General features: G+C 56.0%; 4 protein-coding genes across 4 annotated transcripts; 3 read left to right on the forward strand and 1 right to left on the reverse strand.

Moving 5' to 3' along the window:
- Positions 1-5,702: 5,702 nt before the first annotated feature.
- Positions 5,703-6,456, reverse strand: CGCS363_v010823 (Dynein light chain; the record flags this gene model as incomplete). Its single annotated transcript, XM_036642672.1, has 7 exons — positions 5,703-5,767; positions 5,892-5,961; positions 6,023-6,049; positions 6,120-6,154; positions 6,221-6,254; positions 6,312-6,334; positions 6,408-6,456. The coding sequence occupies 7 exons, from the start codon at positions 6,454-6,456 to the stop codon at positions 5,703-5,705; spliced, it is 303 nt and encodes a 100-aa protein (XP_036492336.1).
- A 660-nt stretch (positions 6,457-7,116) lies between these two features.
- On the forward strand, positions 7,117-9,992 carry mrd-1 (Multiple RNA-binding domain-containing protein 1; the record flags this gene model as incomplete). Its single annotated transcript, XM_036642673.1, has 3 exons — positions 7,117-7,377; positions 7,445-8,281; positions 8,493-9,992. 3 exons carry the CDS (start codon positions 7,117-7,119, stop codon positions 9,990-9,992), a joined length of 2,598 nt encoding a protein of 865 aa, XP_036492339.1.
- A 2,579-nt stretch (positions 9,993-12,571) lies between these two features.
- On the forward strand, positions 12,572-15,474 carry abaA (Conidiophore development regulator abaA; the record flags this gene model as incomplete). The annotated part of the gene is made up of 3 exons (XM_036642674.1): positions 12,572-13,001; positions 13,054-13,257; positions 13,307-15,474. 3 exons carry the CDS (start codon positions 12,572-12,574, stop codon positions 15,472-15,474), a joined length of 2,802 nt encoding a protein of 933 aa, XP_036492338.1.
- Positions 15,475-20,042: 4,568 nt separating this feature from the next.
- Positions 20,043-21,341, forward strand: CGCS363_v010826 (uncharacterized protein; the record flags this gene model as incomplete). Its single annotated transcript, XM_036642675.1, has 1 exon — positions 20,043-21,341. One exon carries the CDS (start codon positions 20,043-20,045, stop codon positions 21,339-21,341), a length of 1,299 nt encoding a protein of 432 aa, XP_036492341.1.
- Between the last annotated feature and the right edge of the window lie 281 nt (positions 21,342-21,622).

Below are 21,622 nucleotides of genomic sequence, written 5' to 3' on the forward strand. Positions count from 1 at the left end.
ACGACGGACGCATCGACGATCCTCCGCGCCCAGGCAAGAAGCAACCAACGACTCTCGATCGCCCAGATTCATTCCAGTTGCCCGACCGTCGCCAGATGTCTCTACTTTTGCTGTCGTCTTCACTGCAATGCCGTGGGAGACTGCCCCCATTTCAGCCAGCCAGCCAGCCAGCCAGCCAGCCTCAATCAGCCTTCCCTGGCGGTCCCGCCCCTGGCCTCCCCGCCCTCCAATCACCCGCCGGACCTGTCGTCCCTGGCTGCCCGGCATGGCGTCTGACCCGTCCCTTTTATCGAGACTCACCTTCATTCGCCACAACCGACGCAACCCTATTTCACGGCGGGATGATTCGGCTCAGCCTTTGAAGGCAGTCAAGTCGGGTTGACGCCGAAAGGGTCTCTCGGGGGCTGCGAGAGAGAGAAAAACCCCGTGAGCATCGTCGGATCCTTTCTTCACGGCGCTGTCTCGGCAAGGAACCTTAATACGAGGTTTTCATCACGCGAGACGTCTGCCAGCAACAGGTACAGATAACCTTACTTTGAGCACCTTAAAGCTGCCCTGGCCTGGGACCACGAATGCCACCCTCACAACGCAGTACACGTTGTGCACGTCGTTGTACTCATGCTATCCTCCCACGTCTCGGGCCATTAATAAGAAGACAACAACGACAGGCCTGCCCGAGCCCCACTGCAATAAGCATTGGACGCAGTCAAAGTTCAGACGTCGATGGAACAGCCCAAAAGGGCAGTGTCCAGGAAGCCAGCATAAACATCCAATTTATCATATTCGCCGGCAGCATTCTGTCCCTCAGACGTTTTAATCTATCTGCCGTCAATTGCACGTCTGATGCTGTCGCCCAAGCTTGAGGCATGGCGATTGATGGCCGTTGCCACGCCTGTCCATGTCCTGTAACGGGAAAACAGAAACGCGCCCAGGCGGTTGGCGGATGCTGGCTGGGTTCTCTGAGCCTCTCTCGCTCTCTCTGATCTTGCCTATTGCAGGGGTCGGGATCTTCTGCACCCAAATATATCCTGCGGATCCCTTGCTGGCTGGCGGATGATGGAGCAAGAGCAGAAACCCACCGTCAACGGCACGACAGGGAATCGTTGAGCCAGCGTCTGTCAATCTGATCCGACCACACGCGCGAGTGCGGGATATGCTCTGATGAGGGCCAATGTGTCTCCCCCGCGACGAGCCCACGATCAGACGCTGCTCAAGCCACGCTTGCCGGCAACAGCGTGGGGTCAAGCGCCGTCTTTCGAGATATCACAGAACAATCACATCAAGCCCTCCCAGTCACACTTGGTTGACAAAGCCGCTCGCTGCATGCCATCAGCTTACTGGGGGCCCGAGATACCACCGACCCCCGACCCCCCAGCCAAAGAAACATATCGATGGTTACTGCCTCCGACCTTTGGCTGGGTGCATAGTACCCTGCACTGAAGGATCAAATCTTCAACGAAGTCTGACTGGTATTCCATCCGATGCATGCGGTCGGCCCCAGCTGAGGCGCCGCGAGATTGCGTGGTTGCTTGAAAGGCGATGGCAATGACTTGGACCCCTTTTGACGGAATCGAGCAATGTCTCACTCACGCGCCACGGGTCGACCGCATGCTTCAGCGTTGAATCTCTTCGTCTTATGCCCTCCTAGTGAGCTCTAAGCCAGTGCTGGGCAGATATGCATCGGTATTTTCTCCGTCAAGCCCCCCTCCTTCCCAAACCTGTGGATTCGATGCAAGTCAGGCAGCCTTCGCCCTGCACCACAGTACATCCGTTCTCCCGACCCCAGTACCCGTCTCCTCCTTCTCCTCTCCGGACTTTGGCGAGACTTGTGATTCTAGCTGCGTTCTGGCAGCCTGTAAACTGGCCTGGGAGAAAACCAGAGTACATTCCCGCCTCAAGATGGCGGATGCAGGCCCGACCGAATGGGTGTAGGTACACGCGAAATACATGCCTCGTTCCCCCGCCTCGTTGCCGACTTGGGGCCTAGATGCCGTAGCACGGTCAATAGACTCGTGCGTTGCAGGACACCACCCCCAACCTCCGATTGACGGCTGCCCCTCGGCTCGCAGGAAGAAGAGGGAATGATCTTGCGCAGAGCAGCAGAATCGAGGAAGAAAAGAACGATGCTCTCAAGTAACGCTGATGTGCCGTTACTCCCTGCTTTGAGCCAGCTCTTGTCCGTCCCAGGGAATCAACTTCGTTTTCCCAAGCTGGAAGATCTGGAGTCAAGCCGGCCGGAGCCAGAATGTGTGAGACATTGCAAGACAGACCGGTAGGACAAACCGCTGGAACGGGTTACTCCATCCGAAGATGGCGACGACCTGGACGGCACGACGGCTACATACAGGAACTAGCGTAAGGTGCTGGAGGGCAGCACCCAAGACGCAGAGAAGAAACCTTGAGTGCCTTCCTCGAGGGCAGAGACAAGATGAGGACGGGGGCCCAGAGTTCGGATAAGCAAGATCGGCAACTGTCCCGTGCGCATCGAACCTTTTTGATGGGAAGAGAGGCGGATCAACCGACTCGCGAAAGCCAGCCGGGCTGCTTCCGCTCCGTACACCACCACCACATCCTGTGGACCCAATGAGAACGGTCTCTTTTCTGATGAAGGAGTCGAGAGATTCAACGCAATTCGGCAGGCAGCAAGCATGCCCGCCTACTGCCGGGTAATACGCAACGCAAGCAACGTGGTGGTGGTGGTGGTGGTGGTGGTGAGGGGGGCGAGATGGGATTCATTCGCACTTGATCCTTTTCGCTTGACGTCCCTCCGTTCCGGGCACTCGATTCGGGCCCTGATCTTCCAGATCATCCCCTGCACCGGACCCTGAATTGACTGTCCCTGAACCCTCACGGAGCGCACCACGTTGCTCGGTGCCCCTTCCCCCGCCCAGTCGTGCACATCAAAACGTCCGCAGCGAGGTTGTCAACAGATTGACAGTCCATCAGATGTTTCTGTATCCGCACAAAAAAGACACGGGAGAAATAAAGCGGTGGATTGAATGCTCCGGAGGCACCATTGGCCCTGCCCCTTCCAGCTCACCACGAGGGTACCTCGCGAGTAGTGTACGGCCTGGCCCATTTGAGTTTTGTGGAGAGGGGCACAACGGCGAGAGACGGGCAGAACGTCTACTACACTAAATACGACCATCACCACCACCACCCTCAGACCACATCAGTGTTAACGCTTTATGGAATGGCCTATCGATGAGGATGCTAACGTGCCCGCAAGAAGAGAATATCCGGAAGGTCGTCGAGAGCACCCCGCCCCCCGACCTCGCAGCATCCTTGGCGCGAATGAGAGACGGGAAAAAGACTCTCTCCTCGGCCGTCACCCGTCAATATCTGCGACAATCGTACTTGGAGGCCATTAAACTCGCCGACTCCTGGAAAGAAAAGAAGAAACAACTCCTTGACACCCAAAGTGGCCCCGAGGACCATTGTAGAGAAACGAGTCCCATCGTCGACGCGTCGCAGATCATTTTGGAGAAACATCCCGCCCGCCGCTCTCCACCACGTTTTCGACGAACCACTCCCGTCGCATTTCGCCGGCTGGCTGCCCATTCCATCCGCCCCCGTCATGTCGATCCGGCAGCAGCCAGCCATGCGGTCGCTCGCTGGCTGAATTGTAGAGCAGCAGCAGCCCTTCCGTGGTTGCTTCTTTCCTCGGGAGCGTCTTGGTAGTCGCATTATTAGCGTGGTTATGGGCATTTGGTGCGTGAGCACAGCGCCATCTTGGCTTCATAGCGCATCCCTCTTGAAGTCTTGACCGGGCCTCAAGAGTTTAAACAGTTCGGCGCCGGACGCGGATGCAGAAGGAAATGTGTAGCATGTAGCTGAAGGCTGAGAGTCAGACTCAACAAGAAGGGACATACCTGGGACATGGGGGTCCAGCCAGCCAGCCAGCCAGCCAGCCGCTTCTGGCGTCAGGTGAGTGAAGCCGCCGAGGAAATGGACGGGCCTCCGAGACCTGCCACCCGAGTGCCAAGATCATCCACCACTCTTCAGAGGAGACCCCCGCCGACCCGACCCCCCCTTGTCCCGTGTGCTCCGTCCTCCAGTACGTACCTTACCTCGGAGGTACCTGCGACTACCTCACAGCAACGAAGCTGGTGCTGGGTGCCTGAATAACAGTCAACAGCCTCTCTCTCTCTCCTCAAAGCCACTTCCAATGCGACCTCAATTCAACCCAGGGTGGAGCATGATGATGATTGATCAGCTCTACCTTTGCTGCGACGCAAACTGCCCTCCCGCGCTTCGCCCGCTGCTCCCAATTACCAACAGCTTTCGGACCATGTTCCGCGGGCCCGAGACCGCTGCGTCAGTGTCCATCTCCAGTAGAAAAAGAATGTAGACAGTTACGCGTTTCGTAGGATCATGATGCATCCGTGAGGACGATATGCCACAGAAGCAGGCGCCATAGGTTCATGGTCCAGGCTCAACCAGCGCCCCCTTTCTCCCTATCTAGTTGATCGCTCCTTTACTACTTGATAGTACAAAGACGGTTCTGTCGGCCGAGGAAAACCGGGTTTCCAACGTGTCGGGTCGTCATTTTACATGATTCAAGGGTGAGGGAAGGATGATCAAACTGCGGAGAGGATGCGAGCAAAACTTGAGACGAAAAAAAAAAACACACACACACAGAGCACAGGCCTCGGTTTCGGCTGCTTTGCTCCATCTCTCTCTTCGTCTCCCTCTCAACCTCGCCCGCGTGCCTGCATTGAATCGGATTCTGAACCATTAGTGCTGCTATTGGTGAGGGTTAAATTGTGTTGGTTTGGACCTGTTTGGGGTTCCCGCAGCGGATGACCCTCTTTCGACGATCCAGGTCCTACCTGCCTAGGTGCAAAGCAGATGTTGACAGGTCCCTTTCGGTGTACACATTGAGGGTGGGAGGGGCATGCCTCTCTCGGTCGTATCGGCTTCGGCGCCGGATCTGTGAGAGGGATGATGGGTGTGGCTAGGTCGATTCGACGCAGAGCTCATCTGAAACGATGACTTGGCCGCGATGCCCTTCCTCGCCATGGACAATACCTAATGGCCTGTAGAGATGCCGAGGAGACTGGGCGTGATTGGCTTGTGTTTGCGATTTGCGTTAACGACGGATGGCTGTGGTTGGCTGTGCGCTCCTGACAACCCGTCGAAACTCGTCGTGATGGTTTCCATAAGAAGTTCTATATCCAAGCCTTGTTAATCCTTAGGCTTCCGCTGGCTATGCACACCGAAGCTCGCAAGCCCGCGCCCACATTGGTCTCTGAGTCCGCATTGAGCATCACGTTCTCGTTGTCCATTGTCGTTTCCACCTGTTCCGAAAGGGTTGTGACGACAGCCCGTCCCTTCGCTTCTCAACTGGACGGGTTCGCATCCACGCAAAGTGCAGGTCAAGGTGTTCTCACCGGCTGGTCAGGTCAGGGCACACGCAATAAACATCTGTATTGTGACGGTGGATAAACGGGCTTCCTTGCCCTCCCGAAAAGATGGCGATGTTGAGATGCTCGACAGACGGCATTTCAACTCCCTTTTTGAGTCTCTCCCGACAGCCAAGCAACCCACATATGCGCCTTCGCACAAATATCATGTCCCATTAACCCATATCAAGCCGGTAGTCGGAAAAAGCTGGCCCCTATCCTGTACACTATATTTGCAACGCATCGTCTCAGGGGGCTCGTATTTAAACAGTTGGTTCTCGGCTCGTCTCGCTTCGTTTATTGAGTCTTGAACAGGAGGATGGCGCAGTGACCGAGGTAGAAGTAGATGAAGTGCTTAGTCTCTGCATTCGAGTGAAAGGTCAGCATATGCCATCAGAATATCTCCCGTCATGCTGGAAGTCTCGATCTGCCCAATAGGGTGGTTGAGGTTCCTTCTCCGAGCCTTGCTTGCGCAAGTAAACGTACCGTGCGTCACAAAGCTACCGAAGTTGCGGCCGACAATACAGTGCCATGTAGGACCCTTGCGCTCGTCGAACTATAAGTATTCCCAGGTTAGCTTAGGCAGGACGCGCGATGGCAAGGCGATGTGAACTTACAGTGCGCTTGATGTGCTGGGCAATATCCTGCGGTTTGTGTCAATGCAAGGCCTTGAGAGAGTTGTCTGGTTGAACGTCTCTAGTTGACGATGCGCACCTTCTCAATGGTGAACTTGGCCATGGCCTCCTGGGCTATAGAGGGGTTGTCAGTACCGCAGCGGGGATCTAGGAGGGGCTTCCGGAGATGACGTTACGTACCGACTTCGATGCACTCTTGCTGCATGTCCTCGGTCTAGAATCATCCGCGTCAGTGTTATACGGAGGCGCTTGAACGGTATGTGAGTCTCACCATATCAGCGCTCTTAACCTGAGCTAGATTCCTCATATGTCAGCCTCGCCGGGCCCATAGCCAACATCGTAGACCGCTCCGGATCGGCAGACTCACCTTCCAACTTTTCCCGGGGAGCGGGCGAGGTGCTCTTAGCGTCGGCCATTTCGAAGTCGGAGAGATTGAGGAGATTCCTATAGTTGCGATGCTGCTGTCAGCATCGATACGGAATGTCCATCGTGCGTAGTTGGGCCTGGGCCCCTTTTCTCGTTCGTCGTCGATTGCTGCGCCATGAAGTCGGCAAGGTACTCACTAGATCAGAAGTCAACTTCGCGAAGCTGTCAGCAGTTGCCTGGAGCAGTAGCAGAGATCTCACTTACACTGACGGGCTTGATACGGCGAATTGGGTTTGTTGAATGTTGTCAAAAGCAAGTATCGTCGCGTGTTTTGGCCAAACTGACAAAGTGCCCGCGACGGGAAGGGTCCCATTTGGTCGAGTCGGGTTGCCATGGGCACGGGCCATGCGTCCTTCCCGGCACCTCAGTCATGCGCTAAACCGTTGACAGCCACGGTCTATGTGGGTACTGCGGGGCAGGTCACATGTTGATAGCGATAAGAGCAACTGGGGACGGAAAAAAAAACTTCGAGACAAGTCCCGTTCGCATCTTGGATGTCAACAAATCCTTCTACACTCTTCTTCACACTCTCGACAGCATGGCCTTGGGTTTATAGCAGCAACATCCCAGAGCAGTCTACGCTCATAATATCTCTTCCTCTTTCTTATCAACGTGTTCTTTGTTTCTGAGATACCCTTTTCTTTTACACCATGGCTAGCACCGACGCTGCCACTCCTGCATTGGAGACCTCCCGCATCTTCGTCAGAGGGCTGCCACCCAAGATCACCGATGCCGAGTTTCGAAAGCACTTCTCGGCTGGTGGTCGCGAAGTGACCGACGTCAAAGTCATCCCACAGAGGAGGATCGGCTATGTTGGATACAAGACTCCGGACGTTGCTGCCAAGGCGGTCAAGTACTTCAACAAGTCTTACGTCCGCATGTCGAGAATCAATGTTGAACTTGCAAGGCCGGTACGTTGGAGAAACCTCCAGGTAAACACACTATGACCCCTATATGCTTACGTCTTTGCCATTTCAGATTGCAGATCCCGCCCTTCAAAAGACGAGGGGGGTGAGCGGGCCGTCATTTGTGGCGAAGATGTCAGATTCAGCAGCCCCTCTACCACCTAGCGCCGAGCAGGATGATGGCTCGAAAAAGAAGCGCAAGCGCGAGGAGGTTGATGAATCCAATCCCAAGCTGCGCGAGTACTTGTCAGTCTTTCAGCCTGGGAAGAAGTCTGCTGCCGATGAGATGGCGGATATGATGGCCCCTGCTGCTGTTAAAGAGCAGAAGAAGTTGCTTGAAGATGGCGAAAGTGACGATGAATATGAGGCCATCCCGGCTCGGCCTGAGAAACGGCAGATGAGGGAGGCACAGAAGGGAGACCAGCGCCCCGCGGAGCCTTTGCCTGAAAAGGACGAGCCCATGCCGGACGCTGCCTCTGTCGCCGACCCTGAGCCAGACGCGACTCAGGAGGAGGGTGCTGTCCCCGCTGCTGGTGTCAATAACAACGCGGCAACTACAGACGATGATTGGCTCCGTTCGAGGACGAACCGTCTTTTGGACCTCGTGGATGACGAGGTACCCCAGCCGGTACCCCAGCCCTCAGCTCAACGAGACAATCAAGAGACAGTCGGAAGCGCATCCGCGGTCATCCACGAGGAACCCGTGGAGCCCTCCGAGAAAGCCGAGACAGAAAGTCCAGCTGGAGCCGGCGACGCCCCGGCCCCCTCTGAGAAGAAGGCTGCGGAAGACGAGGACGACACCCTTGCCACCATCAAGCGAACCTCCAGACTTTTTGCGCGTAACCTAGCTTACAGTGTCAACGAAGAGGACTTGCGGGCGCACTTCGAGCAATTCGGAGAGCTTCAAGAGGTAAGCAGCAATACTTTTTACGTTTGAAACCGCCACTGTGCCCAACAATCATGTGATGAATCCAGATAGGGACAGCTGACATCGAATGATGTTTGATGCGAACCTTGGATCAGTATTTTAGTAGATGCATTGACTTTCTGAAAAATGATTTACTTCCTCGGCTTTTCATGGACATTTCATGACAAGACTCGATTGCTAATCTCCTGGACAGGTACATCTGCCGGTGACTGCTACTGGCGCAAGCAAGGGCTATGCCATGGTCCAGTTCACGAATGCCGACTCTGCTGTCACCGCATTCCAGTCCTCGGATGGTCAGACTTTTCAAGGGCGACTTCTACACATCTTGCCCGCTGCGGAAAAGCGCAACACAGGGCTGGACGAGTTTGCAATCTCCAAGCTGCCCTTGAAACAGCAAAACCTGATCCGAAAGAAGGCGGAGGCTGCGTCTAGCTCCTTCAACTGGAATTCACTGTACATGAACCAGGACGCTGTCAACGCCTCAGTCGCCAGCCGCCTGGGTGTGTCTAAATCAGAACTGCTGGATCCCACGTCGGCGGACGCCGGTGTCAAGCAGGCCATCGCCGAGACGTCGATCATCCAGGAAACTAAGGCATACTTTGCATCGAATGGCGTAGATCTCGATGCCTTCAAGTCACAAAAGCGGGGCGACACGACCATTCTGGTCAAGAATTTCCCCTTCGGGACGACGATGGAGGAGCTGAGGACCATGTTTGAGGAGCACGGCACTGTCCTGAGAGTGCTGATGCCACCGAGTGGGACCATTGCCATCGTCGAGTTCGCCCAGGCCGCACATGCTAAAGCAGCGTTTGCCAAGCTCGCTTACAGGCGGATCAAGGACACCGTCCTGTTCTTGGAGAAGGGGCCTAAGGACCTTTTCAAGAATGATGCCTCAGTAAACATTATGCAGGGCAAGGAAGATCGGCCCGTAGGCGTGCAGAAGCTCAGCGTTACTGAGCTTCTGGAGCGTGGTGAGCAGGGCGAGGCAGACATTCAGACAACGTCGCTGTTTGTCAGAAACCTGAACTTTTCCACCACGACGGAGAAGCTGGCCGAGACGTTTAAACCGTTGGACGGTTTTGTGTCCGCTAGGGTGAAGACAAAGATGGATCCCAAGAAGCCAGGACAGGTGCTCAGTATGGGATTCGGCTTTGTTGTCTTCAAGACAAAGGAACAGGCTTCAACGGCTCTCAAATCAATGGATGGGTTTGTCCTCGACGGTCACACCCTCGCCGTCAAGGCCTCCCACAAGGGCCAGGATGCGGCGGAAGAGCGCCGCCGGGAAGACAAGGCTCGCAAGGCGGCGGGCCAGCGTACCAAGATCGTCATCAAAAACTTGCCCTTCGAGGCAACCAAAAAGGACATTCGCACGCTGTTCAGCACTTATGGCCAGCTCAGAGCTGTGCGCCTGCCCAAGAAGTTCGGCAACTCAACCAGAGGTTTTGCTTTTGCGGAGTTTGTCACCCCTCGGGAGGCGGAAAACGCGCTCAACGCTTTGCGAGACACCCATTTGCTGGGCCGCAAGCTTGTTCTCGACTACGCCGAGGCGGAGGCAGTCGATGCCGAGGAGGAGATTGCCAAGATGCAGCGCAAGATCGGTGGCCAGGTCAGCAAGGTTGCCCTTTCGCAGCTCATGGGCCAGGGCAGGAAGAAGGTCAACATCGGCGAAAATGCCGACGAGATGGATATGTGAAAAGGGAAATGATTCGAGAACTAAATAAATCTAAAAGACAGTCCATCTGTGCCTCTGTTACGGCACCCAACGCTTCGCGCCAGTCTGCTCCTCATCGATGGTATCATGTGTTGTGTTATTCCAAGTTTTCCCACGCAGTGGACCCGAGTAACATTGTACTCAAATTCGTAGGTTTTGCTTTTGCCCCTTGGAGGGTCATACATTTTCTTTAAGTCCAGTGTCTACCCAGATTTGTGATTCTGTACGCACGTCTGTCTTGGTCATCCCTAGCTCCGAGACTTGATCTGCCCGATCGCACCCCGCCCTGCCCTTTTCGCCCTTGTTCCCTTCTGACCAATTTTACCTCCCTCCTGCAAGAAATAATCCGTCCCGCTATTGGCTTTCCCCATATCATGCAGAGACGGGAACCAAGGAGGCGGCCAACGGTGGGGTTGCAGAGGGCGGCTTACTGTTCAATATGCTCCTAGCTGCCTCCGTGCACCCAAACAGCAATGGCAATAGCTTCAAGTGCGAGGTTCATTGCCATCCCCCATCACCGTCATGATCAAGATCATCAACACTGGTGAGTATGATGAAGGGGCAAAACAAAACAAAACGCTATCCAAAACTTTGGGTTCCTCATCATCGACCTCTGGCCACCCTCGCCTCCTTTGCCCCGCTGGCAGGAATGCGTCTCTCCCCTTTCTTGAGCTTTGTCTCTTTCCAATCATGGCAGCATGCCAGAGCCCGGTGCGCTATGCCCTTTATCTCTGTCTGTTTTTATCTCCACGTGCTGATTTTCCAGCCCTCTCTCCGTTGCTCTCCGATCCCGCGCAAGGCTCCGGGGAGTTCTGGGTGGGCACCACGAAACAGCCACACGCTCTCTCCAGCCATGCGTGTGGTCTTGCCTTTCCTCTATGGATGACCTTCTCTCTAAGCCAAAATAGCAACAGCTGATAGACAGATGTGGCCGGCAAGTCGTACTGGTGCAGGTGGTGGTGGGTGGATGGTACGTGCAGATCTACCAAATCGCACTTCAAGACCCAAGTTGATCTGTCCCCATGAGCAAACGTTCCTCGACCAACCCCCTTGCATGCCATTGCCTCGATTCGGCCACCCCTCCAGCTCAACTAGCTTCACGATTTTCCATGTGGGGTTACCCTTGTCGAAGTCGACGTACGTACATGCACACACACTTTTGGGTCCGTCCCAGGGCGAAGGGAACCAACGGCCTTTTCCCATCGACCTCGATGAAGCTGTCAAGTCATGTCAGTCAGGTTCTGGCGGTGTTGAATCGAGTCTACCGCCACGCTATTCGCACCCTTCTCCCTAACTTGCCCGATTGAATTCTTTCTCTCCTCGCTCTCTCTCTCCTCGACCAGGCATGTCTCCAGCCCTGCCTGTGCTCCATCCTCTTACCAAAATGAGCCCCGCCCTCTATCCTTCCCCTCGCATCCTGTCCAGCTCCCCTCCGGAGCCTCGTTCCGACCATACTGGCGGATAGCTTACCCTCTGCGCCTCAACGCCTCACCTGTTCACTGTCATTCTGTGCATACTTCTCTCTGTTTCCCCCACCAGGTACCTCCCTTCTATCAGCTGATCCAGGCCTCTCAAGTACGGGAAAAGTGGGATCTCCTCTCCCCCTCTTCCGAGCACTGGCAGTTCATGTGGGGAGACCGTGGACCACAAGCTCTATTTTCTGCCCTGAAGGGAACAGGGCTGGGCCCAAGGCCCCAGACGTGGCATGCTTGGGGAATGGAAGAGGAGGACGATGAAGCAGAGGGCTAAGATGAGGGGTGTGTTGACATCGATCTGGACCCCGGCGTGTTCGACCAAACGTTGACAATCTCTCTCAGACCTTCTGCTCTTTCGGCAAGCTGCGGGTGTGTTTTGGTACTGGCCTTCAACGATCTCACCCGTTCCCTCGCCTCCCCTCTGTCAGACCTCGAGCGGGTGTACCTGACTTCAGGAACTTATATTGACGTACATCCCATACCAGTGCCATTCCTTTCAAGCACCACCAATCTGTCTCTTCTGTCGACCAGTGTTCTTCCACGCCTGCTCACCCTTGGCTCTGGTCATACAAAGCAAGAGCACGGGAACCATCACAACAACCAGCTGGGAGCTGCGGAATTCAAACCCTCACACTCCTTTCGTTTCGCCTATCGGCAAAACACCATACTCACTCTCACTTTCCCATCATTCCGCTTCATTCCACTCTTTTCCGTATTTTGTATAGCTTCCCGAGGAATCTTGCCCCGGGGCGAAATTGGACGAAGACACAAAAAAACGAGCTTGCACATGTCCCTGCCCTTCTCTTAACACAAACAAAACCCTGTCCAGCCCCGCGAAATTCCTGAAGAGTCATTCCTTTTCTTTCTTGCCTCCCATCCTCCATTCTTTCTCTCAGGGGTTCCGTTCTTCTCAAGGAATCCGTTTACATTTCAGTCGACCTCGCCAACGCATACCGTTCCCCAGACTCCAGTGGGGGACGATACTGAGAAAGAACGGAAACGAACCTTACCACATCGCCGGAATCCGTCATCGACATACCCAGTAACGAACGTTACGCTGCAAGAAGAAGCGTAACGAGATTCAATATGGAGCATCCGCGCCCCGTTCTCCCATCTCAGCGTTACTCCCCTTCGCCTGTCTACAGCTACGATAGCAGACGATGCACACCAACCGGCAGGCAGCCACTGAGGGAGTCAACGGGCAACGCCCAGACTGGATCTCACTTGGGAAGTCTGGCCTCATCGTGCCGCAACAGCCCTTTGGGCCTCTTCTCTCCGGGGCTTACCAACATCCCTACTCCTCCTGTCGTGCCTTCGCAAGCTGGGGCAAGCTACCGGAGCAGTGGTAGCCTTCGGAGGCCCGATGCTCTGCACCTAGCTGCGAGACGAGGACGACACGACATCAACCCCATCTACTATGCTCCCGAGTTTCGCCCTTACCGGGACAAGCAGGACCAGAAAGACCCCAATGAAAAGCAAATTTGGCCTCGTGTACTGGAGGATGCGTTCCTTGACTGTAAGTCTCCTTCCACTGGAGAACTCAACGTACCTCTAACTTAGGCATCCAGCACTGCTTATCATTCCCCACATGGGAAGGAAGAAGTATAGCATGCAAGGAAAGCAATTTGGGCGCAACATGCTCATCAGCGAGTATCTCTGGATTGCCTACTGCTGCAGCTTGCAGCCCGGGCAGAAGGCTGAGGAGAGAAAACGAAAGCAAGTATCCAGCCACATTCAAGTTGTAAAGAAAATGTTTGAGAAGCACAGATGCTGTAAGTCAATTTTACTGGGCCAACTCGACCATGAACTCACATCATGTAGATCACTTTTTTTTCGTCAAGGATCCCGACAAGAGCGAGGCCCGTCTTAAGGACAACCTGGAAATGGCCTCCTTCAAAGACAACCCAGTCCTGATTGCCCTTTCCGAAAGCCGTCTCCCGGACGTCCGACCCAACTACGAGTACTTTGCCCAGATTCTGGCCATGGACTCTCTCGTTGTCATGCGTCCCAAGACGGCCTGGATCTTCGTTGCCTCGTCCGGCGTGAGGATCGAGGAAAACGGCGACGCCTACGACCAGAACGGCAAACTCCTCGACCACGAGTACTACCCCCACTTGGAGAAGAACCTGCACAAGGAAGACGGCCTGTCTCGCGGCCTCAACGGCAGCGTTCTTCTGCACGAGTACAACCGCGAGCTTGCGCAAAAGGAATCTGCGGCGGTGACAGAGCTGTCTCAGGAATGGGAAGCCAAGTTCACCCCTCTGCACAAGTCGCTCGAGTACGCCATCGCCGACAACAAATGGCTTGACATCCTGGAGATGACTGTGACTCTCGAGATCCATCCCCGCAGCAATTTTCCCGCTGGCTCCGAGCTCAACGGCTTCGTTGAGCTTAGCATCTCTCAGCCTGCGCTCCAAAACCACAGGTGGAAGTGCGTCACCAAGCTCGCGCGACCGGAGGAACTCCGCCGTGGCGAGAACGAGCCCTGCGTGGTCGAGCAGACGAGCGAGGTCGGTGTGCAGTACACACACAGGCCCGGATGCCAAGACAATAAGTTCGACTGCGACTGCCGCTCCCGCCCCAGACAAGACGTGCGAGTCCCGTTCCCCGCAGCCGAGTGGGCGAGTATCCTCAGCACCTGCGCCGGATACCTCGAGCCGGTCGAGAACAAGACCAAGATTGAGGATGACGACGAGAGGGTCAAGGCCGCCGAAGAGGCCGCCCTCGAGGCAGAGCGCACCACGGCAGAGCTGATCCAGCAGGTCGGCATGTTCCAAGAGCTCTGGTCTGCTCCACCGGACAACAACGCTGACCGTCGTGTCTGGACTCGCCGCGGCATCATCCTCTGGAAGTTCCGCACCATCCACGCCTTCGACGACAAGTGGAACCCCATCTTCGAGAAGCCGGCGGCGCAGAAGGGTAAGCGCCCGGCGGACGAGGAAGGCGACGAGCACACTGGCTCCTCTCGACGCGGAGGAGGAGGCCGACCCAAGCGGGTCTTCAACCCCCCCGGCACGACCTGGCGCTTCCTGACGGCGCTCGACCCAGTCTCGCAAGCCCATCAACAGAACGTCTGCGTCAACCCCGCCGCCGCTCCGAGCCGCGACATGCTCATGGCCCCCACACCCCCCTACTCTCACCACCTTGCCGCCGTCATGAACGACAACATGAGCTCTGCCTGGGAGTCCGTCACCATGCCTGGCCAGCTGCCGAGCCTCGCATCAACCGGCACTCTCGGCCTCATGGACAGCTTCTCACACGGACTTGCCACGCCTCCCCCGACGGCATCCATCCACTCGTCTTACGCAAGCAGCTACGACGGCAGCCACGAGCTGGCTGGCGGGTCGCACCATCAACTCGACTTCCTGGCCGGGACTTGCACGACGTCCATGGACAGCCAGAGCACCTTGGTCACCGACATGGCGCCGACCCCGGCCGACCCGTTCCTGTCAGCGACGGCGGGCATCCAGGTTTCAAATGGCGTGGGCGTCGGCGTGTACGACGACGCGGACTGCGAGGGGATCTCCGAGTGGGACACCGCGCCCTCCTTCCACAGCCTGCCCCAGTGGAACGGATGGAGCGAGGCAGCATCGGACGCAAAGACGCAGCAGTGGCAGAACGAGAACCAACGCGCCACGGCGGCCAACTCCAACCTGTGGGCAGGAGATAGCAGCAAAGACCACCACCACCACCACCACCAACACCAGGCTTGGAACCAGCAGCCGTGGGCCCAGGCCGTCTCGGCAGTCGCTGCCGTGGCCGGCACGGACGGCAGGTCCGGATGGTCACCTGCGGATGGGCTGCCCTCCCTGGACTCGATCAGCCCGCTCAAGTCCCTCACTGGCAGCAGGAAGAGGGCACGCTCCAACAGCCTGGACATGGAGAGCCGGGAGAACTTCCCCGCGACCGCCATTCAGAAGCTGGTGCATCACCGAGCGCCGGCAGCCGTCATGGACGAGGGTAGTCACGGACATCGGAGTTGGGACTGAAACATCTCATGGTCGGCCGACAGCGGCAGACGAAGAATGTAACATCACCTCGGGAAACATGCACGTGTGGACTGCGCGGTGGGATATCTGAGGCGCGAAGGATGAGAGAAAAGAAAAGGGGGTTGGGAAGGTTGATGGGGGTGGGATGATTGACGGCCGACTCATGTGTGAAACGCTCAAGAAAGGTATCTTGGGAAGGGACGGAAATGTGTTTTGACGTATAGAAAAGAAGAACCCTTTGATACCATAATGCAGGTGGGAGAGAAGCAGACAGAGAGAGAGAGAGTTATGGCATGTGTTTGCTGCGCACCACACACACACCACCACCACGCAAAAACAAGCGGGTAACAAAAAAAGAATTGACTCGGTTTCTACCTCGCAGTTGCATTGGCCCGACAAATGTCTTGTTTCTCCTGTCATGCCTATTGTCCGGACGAGCGAGTGGTTCAGAGAGCTTCTGCAGGTGATGAGATGAAACGCAGAGAACGTGGTTCAGCCAAAGGGACGTTCCCTGGTCCGTCGTCGTCGTCAGTCGGGGTAGGGGGATTGGATTGCAATCTCTGTGGGGTCATCTCTCTCTCTCTCTCTGTCTGTCTCTTTTCTTGTCCTCATCAGCGTTTGAGGTGATGGAAGCTTAAAGATCAGACGATCCTCGATGGGCTGCCAAGACCTGATGTTTTGCGTTTTGCGTAGCTGTGGTTCCTCCGTTTCGCTCACGTTACTTTGCTGTCGCTAATTGGAGACCACAGTCGTAATACTCACGCGCTGCCGCCCGGGGGCCGTCGGGGCGTTTAGTCGCTGGACGGTGGATAACGATCTCCTAGGAGGATCAATCGCTGTGACGGTTGGACGGTGGGACGGAGATTCGTGGAGTTGGAAATGTTTCACTCGAAGCACGAAATATGCGGAGTGTGCACGCGTGGATACTGCAGCAGCAGGCGAAAGGACCATCTCGAGAAGTGGGCGGGGCGGGGTGGAGGAGTCGACGTGCTTTGGAAGCGAAAAGATGATCAGTGGGAACCAGAAAAGATGTTCGCAGGGTTTTTCTTTCTGACTTGGGGGTTGGGACGGACACACAGGGGGGATTGGACTGGAGTGCGAGTGCGTGTGCAGTGTGTTGAGTGTGTGGTCTGAACAACATGGACGGCAGGCGAGATGAAACGCTGCTTGTCTGAACACTGGCGACCGAGGTGTGTGATATCGCGAGAACGGTGGTGGCGAAATAGGGGCCATATGGGCCGGTGAGTCTTTTGGTATGTATGCAGAGATATCGCGCAACGGTCCGTTGACGATGTTTCTTTTCCCAAGAGATTGTGATGTCCAATGGATGGCATGAGGTGAGATTGCGGCGGCAACGACAAGCGCTGTCAAGACTAGGCCTCACAGCCACGATTTTGAAAGGAGCCGTGATCCGGAGATGGCGCGCCGGGGAGCGGGCGGCGGGCGGGCTTTAGTGGCTGTGGAGCCGGCGAAGAATAGCCCCAACGTCCAAGTGGTTGCAGTGGACGGGGGATGCGCACAGACGATGAGACGTGTGGGAGGATTTGCAAAATTCCCACCACCACCACCGGGGGCCCACGAGAGCGAGGATAGACGAGCACTTTCCTGCCCTCGAGGGTTGGGGAGGAAGATCATGGACGCTCGTCAGGGATCGCAGACTGGGGGGGTTGAGAATGGGCGGGCGAAAGATTTGGGTTCTAGAGCATTGAGCACGGAGGCGAAGGTGACAATCTCCAGACAAGACAAGACTGGGTATCGTTGGCTTGGTGTTTGGGTGCTAAGGTAGGGGTCGTGGGCCCGTGTTTCGCGTCGACTTGAAGTCTTTTCCCCCTCCTGCTTCTCGTCTTTGGGTTCTGCTTCTAGACGCCGTCTGACGTTAGCGTACAGATCCAGGCCCAAGCTTTCTGCAGCATGTACCAAGAGAGTATGTGAAGTCGACTGACAGCAGATATCGTTGGTGGCCGTACTCGGTCCATCTGACACGACCAAGGTGCGAAGAATCGCGCAAGATAGGAGACGTAAGGTTATTGAGTGAGCAAGATGTTGCTGGGATGATGCTGCTGGGATGCGGCGACGCTAGCGTTCGTCGAGTTGGTCGGGTCATGGATGGTGACGGGTGATGGGTGGGAATTTGGAGTTGGTCGAAGCTCCGAGGTGGGTTGAATTCTTGTATATCCGCGACTCCATCCGCGGCAAGAGAGACTGGGATTCTTGGCTTCAAACAAGGCATTTGGCAATTGCCATTGGGAGTGCCGGCACGAGACGCTGTAGTCTAGTCGCCCGGACAAGAGACGACGAGAAAACAGCCTGTGGGTTCGGGTCTTGGCAGAGAGATTTCGGTCCTTTCTTTTTCAAATTCCGTTTTAGACCTCGCCGTCACTTCCGGCGGCAGTGTGCGCCAACGGCAGCCAATCGAGCACACGGGCAGACCCATGATCTCTGGCTGCGCGGTAAAGATGGAAAGAAGCGGTGGCTGAGTCAAGAGCTCGGGGACCCATTACGGTACCTTAAGGTACGTTACTGAGAACAGGTAGCGAGGGGAAGAAGAAAAATGGCCTGCAGCGATGCATCTCAACCCGACTGCTTGAGTGAGTGACTGACTGAGGAGTCCAGACTTTCATTTCTTGGGATGCCAATTTTGGCAGGCGCCGCAAGGTGCAGGCGGCGCCTGCCAGTCGAGGTGGTAGCGGACCCTTGCGTCTGGAGCTCGCTTAATTTGGGCAGGGGCCGCATGGACCTGGTTGACTGGATGAGGTGCATCGATCCTCAGAGCAGCGCGAGCCCCTTGTTCCAGATTTTGCTGTGAAGCATCGCGACCGAGGTACCGCAGCCATACAATTTGTGCGGGGAGGCTACATGTTTCGGCGTTCGCTGGTAACCCCTGGTTTCCAAGGCAAGCGTGGCGGCTACCCAAGAGTCAAGATCGCTGCAACCCCACGAGGACCGGTACCTTGCGGCGGGAGAGCAGCGCAGAACGGTACTTACGAGCCAACGTCCCCACTTGGGCCTAGTGCCAGGTACCCCGACCCACCCTCCCACCCACATCAGTACGTATTCTATCCACACAAGCGTGTAGCGCAGGCCATCTCCCGTCAGTCAACGTTGTTGCTGCTGCAGCTGCACTCGCAAAGTATCGGTGCCAAGACTCGCACTTCAACCTCAACCCTTCCCTGTCAAACACCAACCCGGGGCTCTTGTTCGCAACGACGTCGACTGGCGCCCAGCACTCCCCATCAGAAACACGCGCTCTTTTCCCTGGCTCTTCGTCCCATAACGAGACCCGTCCGACCCTATGGCCGGCCCCCCGGCATTCGAGTGCTTTTGCACGCTCTTTGGCCAGAATCCCCCTGTCCGAGTGCCATCCCGCCCGCGTGCCTCCACTGCTGTCGTTTTGGATCGCGACTTCCAAGATGCGCCGCATGGGTGTTTGCCTGTCGTTCGGGTCCCTTCTCCGTCGATCATGGCTCGCTCGCCCACCCTGCAGCGGCCGAGAGATGTAGAGTGCAGAAAAACCCATGAGTCTAGGCAGATGAGTGACGGTAGGGATGGCATGGGTAAGGCGGCAGCTCGTCGTGTGGTGACACGCTCGTGATATTAAACCCAACCTGGGCCTCGCATCCCAAAACGGTCTTGACCTCATCTCCTCACCCACCCGCCATCAACGCCTCTTTCTTCTTGTGCTGGCCACCGCCTCGCTAATTCGGGACGAACAAGGCAGAAACAATCGCATTATTTCCCTTTTCCCTTGAGGCCTGTTATCGAGACCGCCCTACCTTAATCTCCGTCGCTTCTTTGTCGTACGCGCTTGAGGAAGTCAGGCCTCCTGCCTTTAACCCTCCATTGTTCCTTCCTCGGATCAACTCGACTGTTCGCTCGCCTCACCTCTCACCTCTCACCTGACCTCGACGCTCGAATTCACCTCTACCGCCGCCCCACTTCGACCGAAAGAAAGAGATAGAATCGACTGCTGGCCTCGACCGCATGTAGTACACAAAGACGGCCGCCCATTTCCTGTTTTCGTGGCCCTCTTCAGTTCTTGACTCAGCTGGTACCTGACTGCGCCGGACGTCTTAATCACAACAACAAATTTACGCCTCGGCCACCACTCACACAACCCTTCTCTCACACAACCTTCCATTCAGACTTGCTCTGTTCACTTCTCAGTCTCGGCCACCTCAACTCAGTATTTCTGGCCTAGACCTCTTCCTTACAACTTCTGGAAAAAGTTTTATCTTCTTTTCAAAAACCTGCAGGAAACAAAAAACAAATCAGCCAACCCAACTTCGATTCTTCTGGAAGACTCGACCAGCAGACGCTCTTTCCCGCGCTAGACCCTGCCTCCCTTGGTTTGTTCACCTACCTCCCGTTGTTCACAACAACCAGCCCTAATATTTATTTTTCTCAGCCCATCACTCACTTTTTTGTGATCTTCACAAAACACTTCCCTGATTCACATTTCCAGAATCAGGCCCATCACAAGAATCATCTTTTGATCCTCAGCATCAACACAAATACCCTTATCCCCTCACTTTTCTCACACCACTCACACCCACATCACGAATTTCACAATGGCGCGCAGTAACACTCTTGCTTTCGTCGTTGCCTGCCTGCTGGGCGCGCCTCAGCTTGCCAGCTCCCACACCTGGGTTGAGCAGCTCAACCGTGTCGCTGCAAATGGCACTCTTGTCGGCCCTGCTGGCTTTTCCAACGGCTGGCACGGTCGTGATGCCTCCTTCAACGACGAGGCCTTCACCAACCGCATCCCCAACGAGGGCTTCAACCTTTGCAAGCAGAACCTTCAGGGCACCCAGAACGCTCAGTTCCCTCACCTGACCGCTGCTCCCGGCGACTACGTCTCCCTCCGCTACCAGGAGAACGGTCACGTCACCAAGCCTGAGAACCCCCCCAACAAGCCTCTGAACCGCGGTACTGTCTTCGTTTATGGCACCACTAACCCCCGAGCCAACGATACTCTCTTCGACGTTCATCGCCAGTGGACTGCTGATGGCAAGGGTGGTGATGCCCGTGGCAAGCTCTTGGCTACCCGCAACTACGACGATGGCCAGTGCTACCAGGTCAACGGCGAGTCCATCTCCACCGACCGTCAGGCGAAGTTCCCCCATGCAGCTGCCCAGCCCATGGGAGCCGATATCTGGTGCCAGTCGGCTGTCCAGCTCCCCGAGGATGTTGCCCAGAACTCCGAGTACACTCTCTACTGGGTCTGGTCCTGGCCTACTCTGAAGGCCTCTGCCGTCGCCAACTCCAAGAATGGCCAGTTCGCCGACTTCCCCTCCGGCTTCACGGGCGACAAGCGTGCCGTCACCTCTGATGATGTCACGACCGCTGAGATCTACTCCAGCTGCTCCACCATCAAGGTCCAGGGAGAGGCCCTCGTCAAGAGCGCCAACGCTGCCTCTGCCTCTACCTCCAACAAGCAGCAAGCTAACGCGCTGGCCGCCTTCAACTTCCCTGAGAAGCCCAACTACAACGCCATCGCCGTCAAGGACCAGATCCAGAACCAGTTCCAGGTTGACGTCAAGGGCGACGACACCCCCAGCAACTCGACCATTCCCGGTAACGGCTCTGAGAAGGTTGTCTCTTCCTCTGCCCCGACCACTCCCACGCCTACTCCCACGCCCACTGGCGACAAGGTCCGCACCGTCACCGTCACGGCCGCTCCTGTGACTCTGTATTCGATGCTCACCGTCACCATCGCTCCTCAGGCGACCCCGACTCCTTCGCAGAACCCTGCCAACCCTGCCAAGTTCGTCGACGGCGTTGCTCCCGCTTCGGTCAGCCCTACTCCCTTCCTGAAGGGTCGCCACGTCCGCGGCAAGGACTCCTGGAACTTCAACCCTCGCATCTAAGCCACGGAGGTTATTTGCTTGAGGAAGGGCCACATTATCCTTTCAGCAGTCTCACCAACAGACTTCACTCACAGCAACGACTTCCCTGCTTGAATGTTTCTCTTCTCACATTGCGGTCCTGGTTCGACCGGTTTCTTTTCTTTCCTTTCTCGTCGTTACGACTCATTGACGCTTATGACCCCACGCATTCCATGAACACCCTTGCCGCAATACCACTTTTGGGCATTCTTTCATTTTTCATCGGCCAAACAGTACATACAAAGGATACAGGGCATTGTTTC

Source organism: Colletotrichum siamense, assembly GCF_013390195.1.
Source record: "Colletotrichum siamense strain Cg363 chromosome Unknown KSG_Cg363_contig07, whole genome shotgun sequence".
NCBI classification, from domain to species: Eukaryota; Fungi; Ascomycota; class Sordariomycetes; order Glomerellales; family Glomerellaceae; genus Colletotrichum; species Colletotrichum siamense.